Source organism: Miscanthus floridulus, chromosome 6 (genome assembly GCF_019320115.1).
Source record: "Miscanthus floridulus cultivar M001 chromosome 6, ASM1932011v1, whole genome shotgun sequence".
Taxonomy (NCBI): Eukaryota; Viridiplantae; Streptophyta; class Magnoliopsida; order Poales; family Poaceae; genus Miscanthus; species Miscanthus floridulus.
This window is the reverse complement of record NC_089585.1, coordinates 106,268,011-106,278,556: the sequence shown is the minus strand read 5'-3', so window position 1 is coordinate 106,278,556 and position 10,546 is coordinate 106,268,011. Positions and strand designations below refer to the sequence as shown.

The following is a 10,546-nucleotide window of genomic DNA, read 5'->3' as shown; positions in this document are numbered from 1 at the left end:
TAATAGTTATCTCACAGATACTTAATGAAAAGCCAAAATGATGTGTTGTTGTATAAATAATCTAGTTCAAACACAAGACAACAATGCAAATGAAACTCATACAAAGGCTTATCTATTGTGGGATTCCATGTACTATGTGAAAGCAAGCTTATTAGAATTAATTAATGAGACATAAGGGATTGCATATGGAATGGTCTCATATTTGAAGTTTGCTAAATTGAAATAAAAAGGATAACAATACATGAATGGATGATTCAACATAAGATGTGACTTAATGGCTTGAGATGGTGAAGATAGCAAGGAAAGGCTTTGAGGTACTAAGCAAGGGTGAAGGGCAAGCGATGGCTTGGTGGCCGAAGAACCTAGCTAGGGTGAAGAAGGAAGTACTTGCATTTAGTTGAGGTACTAATCAAGCTATGATGTTCATGTTTATGTGGAGGATCAAATCACTATTGGAGTGTTTGATGGAAGTGACTTGATACATTTGGGATTATTCAAATTTGATGAATGGAATCAAGTCACATGCTTAAGATGGCTATGCTCAAGTGAAAAGATCAATATTGACATGTTGGCACCCTCACTTGATGAAGATTGAAAGACACGGCATTAATTTAAAGAAGATCAACTCAAAAGGTTTAATTTTGTTTTTCTTTTGATCTTGAGTTAATAGGTATGCCGTACTATTAAGAGGGATGCAAGTTTTGGTGGTCTGAGGAAGATAGAGTGCTCAAGCATAATAATTAAATCAAAAGAGAGACACTCTAGCACTTCATGAGCACATAGAATAATTTTCTGTGACTGTCGGTGTCGGAAGTCCCGACGTAGGCTGGAACTCCCGACAGTCAGAAGTCATGACTCTTGCCGAAAGTGCTGACTCCCAGTCACAGCCTGCGCGATGACTGTGGATGTTGGAAGTCCCGACGTGAGTCAGAACTCCCGACAGTCGGAAGTCCCAACCCAAGCCAGGAGTCCTGGCATCTATGGTTCTACTGACCTGCTGACTGTGCACGTCAGAAGTCCCAACGTTCGTCAGAAGTTCCGACCGTCGAAAGTTCCGACGTTGGCTGCCTCAGGTGGACTTTGACCTCGCATGAATAGCGTTTTCTTCATACGTCGAAAGTCCCGAGATCTGCGTCGGAACTCCCGACATAGATCTGAACGGTTAGATTTTGCCTTGGAGTATATATACCCCTCTCCTCCTTTTTAATCGTTGCCCACTCATTTCATTGCAACAAACACTCGGCCAAAACAGCCCCTAAGCATTCTAGGCTCTCCACTCTTCTCTCCTTTGCCTCCAACTTCAATTCCTAAAGGGTTTGAGTGATTGGAGAGTGGATTGAGTGAGAAAAACACTTTGAGCAAGCTTGAGCACTTGATTTCTTCGTCAAGCCGGTTTGATTTGCATTTGTTACTCTTGGGGATTTTCCCCTAGCCGGCGAGGCATCACCCAAGAGCTTCCATCTTGTGGAAGAGCCTTGGGAAGTTTGTATTACCCTTGATTTCTAGTGAAGAAACTCAAGTGACCTTTGTGGTATCCTTGAGTGAGGCAAGGAGGTGGAAGAGACTCCGACCAAAGTGGTCACCTCAACAATGAGGACATAGGAGCTCCTTTGTGGGGCTGCCGAACCTCGGGATAAATTCTTGTCTCCCGCGTGCTTGTTGTTGTTGTGATTTGCTCGAAATTACTTGTATTTGGTTGTCTCCCTCTCTCTAGCTATTTCTTAGGGTTTGGGACTCGATCTACGGAGTGGTGGCTTATCAACATCAAGAGAGTGACCCAACACCTTACCTTACCACTAGGAAGTGGGTTTGTAAGTTATCGGCATCACAAAGTTCATTTTAGCACTTGTAGTTCATTTCCCGTAGGGGTCAGAAGTGCTGACAGTTTGCGTCAGAAGTTCTGACCCAAACTGTCGGGACTTCTGACACGTTGGAAGTTCTGACCCAAACGTCGGGACTTCTGACACGTCGGAAGTTCTGACCCAAACTGTCAGGACTTCCGACATTAACTGACTAGTGCATTTTGATTCAACTCTTTGGTTGCAGCTGTTTGGTTCCCTAGGTTTATCTAGTATCTTTTATATACTTTGTGGCTAACTTGTGAGGGGTGGTATTACTCTAATTTAGAGTTTCCATTTTGGAAACTCCTATTACTAATCGTTTCTGCTTTTAAAGGTGTTGATTTTTCAGAAACGCCTATTCACCCCCCTCTAGGCGGCATCCTAGGTCCTTTCAGTAATAAGCGAAATCCGTAGCGAAACATGACCAAGTGCCTCTAGATGCAATCACTCAAGTAATGCACTTGGATCACTCCCAATCTCACTAAGATAATGAATCAATGATGGAAATGAGTGGGAGGGCTTTTGCTAAGCTCACAAGGTTGCTATGTCAATGAAAATGTGCAAGAGAGTGAGCTTGAGCCAGCCATGGGGCTTAAATAGAAGCCCCCACGAAATAGAGCCGTTGTACCCCTTCACTGGGCACAACGCAGGATGACCGGACGCTCCGGTCCGATCGACCGAACGCTGGCCCTCAGCGTCTGGTCACGTGATTCACTCCACATGTCCCCTGCTTCAAATATAGTTCGTCAGATTTCAACGGCTACGAAGCTAACCGGACGCTCTGGCAAAACTAACCGGACGCAGAAGCCTCAGCGTCTGGTCGTTTCCAGTAAGCTCCCCAAGGCGTATTTCTTTGACCGGATGCGTCTGGTCCACCTTGATCGGACACAGACCAGCGTCCGGTGCAATACCCTCGGTACTGTGCAGACCCGTCAGTTTGACCGGACGCGTGCTGCTAGGGTCCGGTGCTTTCAGACCCAGCGTCCGGTCAGTTGACGGACGCCAGCATCTTCGCGATCAACTCGTTTTCACTTCTAACTTCTTCACCCTTGCTCCAATGTGCCAACCACAAGAATTTGCATCCGGTGCAATAGAAAATAGGCATTCCATTTTCCCAAAAGCGCTGAATCCCATCTCAACCCTACAAACACCACCTCCTTTGTAGATGTGCCAACACCACCAAGTGTATCACCTTGTGCACAAGTGTTAGCATATTTTCACAAACATTTTCAAGGGTGTTAGCACTCCACTAGATCCTAAATGCATATGCAATGAGTTAGAGCATCTAGTGGCACTTTGATAACCGCATTCCGATACGAGTTTCACCCCTCTTAATAGTACGGCTATCAAACCTAAATGTGATCACACTCTCTAAGTGTCTTGATCACCAAAACAAAATAGCTCCTACAAAATATACCTTTGCCTTGAGCTTTTTGTTTTTCTCTTTCTTCTTTCCAAGTCAAAGCACTTGATCATCACCATGCCCTCATCATCATCATGCTATGATCTTCATTCGCTTCACCACTTGGAGTGTGCTACCTATCTCATGATCACTTGATAAACTAGGTTAGCACTTAGGGTTTCATCAATTCACCAAAACCAAACTAGAGCTTTCAGTCCGGTCGAAGACCGACGCCTGCGCGCTCTCTGCTGCCACTAACCGGACGCAGGACCCTAGCGTCCGGTCATTGTGTGACCAGCATCCATTACACTCTGTGAAACCCTGTCTTTTCTGTACAGGGCATTGGTGGCACCGTCGAACTGTCCACACTCTATGAGCGGACACTCCGCCGATGAAGTTTTGAACCTTTCTCGCCTCCGTTCCATCGCCGAGTTGATCCACATCAACTCCAACTTCATCTCCTTTGTAAATGTGCCAACACCACCAAGTGTACACCACCATATGTATGTGTGTTAGCATTTTCACAATCATTTTCCAAAGGATTAGCCACTCAACTTGCCACGCCACTCAATTCTAGCGACAATGCAAAGTTAGATCACTCGAGTGGCACTAGATGACCGATATGCAAACAAGTTTGCCTCTCTTGATAGTACGACCATCTATCCTAAATCCGGTCCTCAACTTCTCTATACACCTATGACCGGTGAAATGAAATGCCCTAGATTATACCTTTGCCTTGCGCATTCTATTCCATCTCCTCCAATGTTGATGCAACACATGCACCAACATGATCAACAATGATATGATCCACTTCATATCATCACGTGATCATATTGGTTCATCGATCTTGACTTCACTTGCTTTTCACTATTGCCTTCATCTATCGGCGTCAAGTCTTGCTTAAGCTTCATCGCCACATGGTCTATCGCTCCAAAGCCTTCAACTTGCCCTTCATGCTTGCAACCGGTCCATCAAACCAAGTCATGTCTTTATCTTCTCCACCTTGATCCAATATTTTTCTAAACGTTAAACGGTCTTTACACGATCGCCTTTCGTTTAGCGTTTAGGATGTTTACATGGTGTTTAAACGAAGTTAAACGGTTTTGTACTTTTAAAAAAATACATATAATTATATATGTGCATGGAAAAAATCAAGTATTCTAGCATTTATACATATTTATTCGAGTAAAAATCAATTATTTTGGTATGTATATATATTTATGCATGTGAAAATAACCAAATATAAATATTTATGCATGTAACATATCAAGTGTACACATTTATAAATATAATAAACTTAAGTATACAAATTTATTCATACAAAACCGAACTAGATTTACCTCGTGTTCGCCTAAACGGCCGTTTAAACCGTTTAATGTTGTTTATATCCGTTCCGTTTAGGCCGTTTAGGCCGTTTTTCCCATTTTTTTACCGTTTAAATGGTCAACCGTTTAATTTCCGTTTACCCCCTAAACAAAACAGTTTACCACCGTTTACCCTTTACTGGCCGTTTAAACGGCCGTTTAATCCGTTTAGGCGAACACTGCCTTGATCACATGACTCAATGTCATGTCTCATTTACAATGAGCTCCTTCATCATCACATGTTTGAGCTTTGCAACATCTCCAAGCTATTTTCACCTTTATGGCATATGTTGCTCACACATATGTACCTGTGGACTAATCACAATTGTATCTCACATAAACATAATTAGTCCACCTAGATTGTCACTCAATTATCAAAACAATACAAGGATCTTTCAGCTGCCTCGTCTCGGTGTCTCCTCCATCTCCCAGCGCCGGCTGGTCATCCGCTGCCTTCTCCCTCTCTTCTCGAAGCTGGTGACGTTCAGGGCGGCACGGCACGGCCCCACGTGGGCGCATGAAATGTCGCAAAAAAATGATTGCAGGTGTGGGCGTTCGGACTCCCTATCCGTCCGGACGTCCGGGCGCTAGCTAGCGTGTTTTTGTTTTGTATTTCATACTTCGAGTATTCGTTTGCAATTTTGTTTGCACCACTGTGCTGATTAGAACGAATTCTACAAAACTAAACATCTGATTAATATACTTTAGAATATATTTTACGCAATGGCAATCTAAATGTTGTACTTACGTGTTATACATTTCAGATCAGATTGCTACTCCTTTTCATTCTCAAATACGGGTCTCATATACTTATTCATACTCCCTCCGGTTCTCTAAAGCAAGTCGTTTTGAGGTTGTCTTAAGTCAAACATTTTAAACTTTGACTACAAATAAATTCTTTTGGGTTGAGTTTGAAAATATGAAAGTGATGCAAGTAGATTCATCTCGAAATGTAGTTTCATAAAAATATATATCGACTATATTTTATAAATATTTATAGCAAAAAGTTGCAATCAAAGTCATTTCTTAAAGACCGTGTCGATGTCCAAAACGACTTGTTTTAGAGAACCAGAGGGAGTACTATCTATATTGATTAGGGTCACCACGCATATACCAATTAGAGCTACAGTAGGTATACTGGTTAAAGATGGCAACGGGGCGGATTCGGATCGGGTGGAGTGCCTGGGCACCCGAAACCGAAACCCGAACCAAAAATCCGAATCCGACCCGAAAACCGATTCGGGTGAAAATCCATCCCCGAAACCGAAACCCGCGGGTACCCGAAACCCGACGGATTAACCGAAACCCGAACATGAACAGTACATTACACAGTACAACAGTCTTAAACAATACAGTTACAGTACAATACATCAACAATTTCACTAACAATTTCAGCAACAATACCAGGTGCAGTACAGTAACAATACAAGTCAACAATACGAGTCTTAAACACCAAGTTATATACCTAGGGTTCCTAATGGGCCTTTAGTAGGCCGAATTATGTTGGGTACCCGATGGAGCTCCGCGGGTTATTTTTCAAACCCGCCCCAAACCCGTGGTATTTTGGGTATCTGAACCCGAAAAACCGTGGGCGAAAACCACGAACCGAAATCGAAACCCGTGGATATCCGACCCGAAACCGAACCGCTGCCATCCTTAATACTGGTTAGGGGTTGCAGCAGACATGTCGATTAGGGTTGCAACAGACATGTTGATCAGGCTTATAACAGGCATATACCGATTATAGGATTTTTCTTACCGTCTGTACTTTTATATAATTTTCAAAAAAAGGTTATGTATACTCATTATTCTTTTGTACTATTTTTCCTCCTCTTTTAAATTGAGATGATTTTTATACAAAGTGTTTTTTTTTCAATTCCGCTTGAACCAATGCGTCCTTTTACGGTGGATCTACAGAACAAGAATCATGGTGCATATGTTTTAAAGAAGTTTTTGCGTGATGACAACTTATGTTCTATATGTTAGTAGCTGATTCTATATTTAGTATATAAGTAGCTTACAAATTTTCTTAAGTTATTTTTAATATTAAGTTGTATGAGTATTAACTACTTACCAGAATGTCCAAACGTCTGGTCATGTTGCTAGACAAGCCTTATATGACCTCGTCTCCTATATAGCTATGTGCCTTAATTAATCAAATAGCAGGACCCCACCTTATATGACCTCGAGGCTGGAGCAGACTTGGTTTGATCTAACAACATTGTAGAACCAACTCTCATCATCAACAACAAAGCATTGGGTCTCTGAGCCTATTTGGTTGCTGGGAAACCACCAAGGCAACAACCGTCCTGTTCGTTTGGACTTGTTTGGTTGATAAGCTATAGCTAAAAGTATTGTTAGCTGGTTTGATGTGAGAGAAAAATGCTGATAAATTATGGCTTATAAGCCAAATACGACCAAGCGAACAGGCTGAACGACATGTGTTCAATTTCCATCGTATAGGGTCGGATGGACCAGTCTAACATGGTTCCGTAGGCGAGGGCGTCAACCAAACACACTTAGGTGGCATGGTTACACTGCAGTATACTCGAGATGCTAAAAAAAGATTAAAACAAACATGACTCTGTAACTATATGTTCATCCACCTCATCAGTATACATATTTGTAAACTTTATATACAAGGAGGTATATGGCATATATATACGCGAGATCAGCAGTACCGGGGAGGCAGGCACATTTTTTCTCCTTTTCTTCCCCCTTCCAGTTGGTTACTATACTTTACGTTTGTACTCTCTTGTGTAATACTAGCTACAATACACATATCACATCATATGTAGTTTTGTGCATTAGGAGTATGTATTATTATGTTGTCTGCTTGACCTTTTGGTGGCCGTGCCTTTGTATGTGTATATATAATTATTATACATAATAATGACCAAAGCTAGCTTCGGTTAGAACTGCGAGAGGAACTGGAGCTGCTTGAGGATGGGGCTGAGCGCTTCCATGAGCTTCTCGCAGGGGTGGTTATGGACGCCCTCGTAAGTAGTGACCACGATGCTCGTATCCTTGGCCAGGCGCTGCACCTGCTTCTTCACATTGCACGTATGGTGGGTGCACCGGTAGTAGCTCCTGCATGCATGTATCAGCAGTGGCGGCCGTAAGTTCTCCCCAGCAGATCGGGATGCCTATATATATAACATTTCGGCTCAAGATCATCCCATCGTAACAAATAATGATCATATATACTTGTATAGATATACGAAGAATTGGTTTCTAGTTTTTGCAACTGTCTCTATAAGCAAATGTTTGTACAAATAACGGTTTAAACTTTTAAGAGACACTCATATGCAACTGTACCCTTGAAATATATTTATACGGGCGTTGGTTTTAGAGTCCGATTTAAGAATAGTTGAATCGTCTCTAGAAATGGATTTTTCTTTTGTATTTTTGTTAATTGGCAAAAAAAAACATATACACAACCATTTTTCACAAGTTGCATGTCACAAGATTTTTTTTCGCTCGCGGGCGCGTTTGGTCAGACTTTGATCCTTTTCAACTAAATCGTCAACACATGAATTTGGGACTAAATGGTTGCTACAGTCCTTTTGTATTAATTTTATCAAATATTGTAATGCATATTTGAGATCCTAAATAAATTTATATGAAAAAATGAACTTAAAAATTTTAGATCTCATCGAGAACTACTACAACTTTGGATTTTAAAATCTAAAAACTTAAAATAAATAAAATTTCCTAGTACTTAATGGTTTCAAATAAAAAAGTAGCCAACTACAAAATTTCATATTTTTTCAAGCACTATAACTTTGGAATTAGGTTATTTCTCCATCCGAAATCATTTTAAAAAATACCAAATTCTTTATACTCACAACCAGCTTAAGAAAACTGCCAGTGTAAACATGTCTATACTTTTGGTTTTCTTAAGGCCACCGTCAGTATAAATCTTGGGTTTACATTGATGGTATTCTTAAAGGTACCACCAGTATAGATTCTATTAACACCGACAGTTTTCATAAGATTATCACCAGCATAAATCTCAGATTTACACTGGCAATCCCTTAAGCCTCGCCAATATAGATATGTCTACACTAACGGTTTATAGCAATGGCGTGGGTTCTCACTTTTGTTTCTACTAGGCCTATCCTTTATGGATAGCCGATGAAAAGAACGGGAGGCATCGTCAAAAACCATTTATGTACTTGTGGCATGCATATATTGCATGCTCTAATACTTTCTTCTTTTGAAATTATAGTTAATTTTAGCTTTATGCCACATCAAACTTCATGAACTTTAATCAAATTTATAGGAAAATGCTCAACAACATCTATAATACCAAATTAGTTCCATTATTTTTTTGTGAATATATCTTGATAGGGCATTTATTTGAATTTGTAGATATTAATATATTTTTCTATAAACCTAGCTAAAGTTTAAGAAGTATGACTTAGTACAAAGCAAAAGTAAGCAATAATAATTTAGAATGGAGGAAGTAGATGGCATCATAAGTAGTGTCTTTCCAGGCCATCGACTAGCTGCTATAGAGGAACGACATGTATGTTGTCATTTTGATATGCATGCGGACAAGCGAGTAGATGTGTAGATAGAAATTTGGCGAACAACAATACTAGGCGGTGCTTTTATAGACACGAATTACACACACACCGCTTAGCGCACTCGCTGACACACACGACCGTACCCATGCTGCCATGCAAATTAGTTCGGGAGCGTTGAACCTCCATCAATTTGTTTTCTAATTAAATTGTAAGCGAGATGATATATGATGACCTAGCTGATGACATTTGAATGCATGCATATATGCAAACATGCATGCCAATCGAAAGTCGAAACGCATATGTTACATGCACACATGTGCTTTGCAAACACCATATTTCAGCAAGTTCATATATGCAATTATGCATACAATAATTGATCCACGTGTGTGCATGGATGCGCCATGCATGCGCCCGATCTATCAAGGTCGGTGGCTATGCATGCATGCCATTCATGAAAATGATTGAAACGAAAACATGGAGAAATCGAACCTGGGGTGTTCGCTGTTCTTGACGGCCTTCTGCCCGTACTTCCTCCACCGGTAGCCGTCGTCCAGGATGTCGTTGACGCTCCTCGTCTGGAACGCGAACCGCGGCCTGCTCGCCTTCTTCTTCCCAGACCTCCCGGCCGCGCCGCCGCCGCCGCCCTTCGCCGCCTTCTCCTTGCTGCTACTACTACTCCCTGCGTCGCCGCCGTCGTTCTCCCCGCTCTGGTCCAATGGCTCCAGATCAGGCGCCGCTTGCGGCAGTAGTCCCGGTACGAGGGGCCCCATCAAGCTGGCCTGCTGGAGCAGCGCCGACCAGTCCACCATCGGCGGGAGAACCATCGGCGCCACCGCCGCCGCCGCCGCCGCTAGCTGATCAGGCCCCAGCTGAAGAGGAAGGTCGTCGTTATTGCACGCCGACAACGGTTGCTGCTGGAGCGCTGTGATGAGGGTACTGTGCTGGTCATCCGATGGTGGTAACGGTAAGCTCGGCGGCGGCGCGTACGGCGGCGACGGCACGGCGAAGTAGGGGAAGCTGGGGAGCGCGTGCGACGACGACGACTCGTCTCCTTGCAGCTGCTGGTTCTCCATTGAATCCATCGTCCGGGCGGCTGCGTTGCTTCTAGCTAGCTAGTGGGATGACGTCGTGTCACGTGTAGGCGCCTTTGAGAGTTGAGACAACATGTCTTGTGATTTATAGAAGCAACAACTCATCACCAGGCAGGGCTGCCAACGTACGGTCCTTGCAGAGCTAGCTGAAGTGTGAGTGAACGAGAAGGCACCAGAAGATGAGCTAGAGGAGATTTAGTTGGGTAAACGTGCACGCGCAAAGCCTGCAGAGAGAGAGAGAGGGAGAGATGATCGAGCAAGTGAGCAACCATATATATCTCAACTACCCCTGATGCTGGAATGCTGGTGGCTGCTG

At 42.7% G+C, this 10,546-nt stretch overlaps 1 protein-coding gene across 1 annotated transcript; it reads right to left on the bottom strand.

Moving 5' to 3' along the window:
* Positions 1–7,271: 7,271 nt before the first annotated feature.
* On the bottom strand, positions 7,272–10,263 carry LOC136458936 (WRKY transcription factor 23-like). The gene is made up of 2 exons (XM_066458838.1): positions 9,629–10,263; positions 7,272–7,697 (listed from the first exon to the last, which is right to left on the bottom strand). The coding sequence occupies exons 1-2, from the start codon at positions 10,219–10,221 to the stop codon at positions 7,520–7,522; spliced, it is 771 nt and encodes a 256-aa protein (XP_066314935.1). The 5' UTR covers positions 10,222–10,263; the 3' UTR covers positions 7,272–7,519.
* Between the last annotated feature and the right edge of the window lie 283 nt (positions 10,264–10,546).

Excerpts from the sequence above, each read along its gene's own strand:
- LOC136458936 (XM_066458838.1), bottom strand. The coding sequence starts at position 10,221 with ATGGATTCAATGGAGAACCAGCAGCTGCAAGGAGACGAGTCGTCGTCG. Across the intron at positions 7,698-9,628 it reads AAGAACAGCGAACACCCCAG|GAGCTACTACCGGTGCACCC; the intron begins GTTCGATTTCTC and ends ACATGCATGCAG.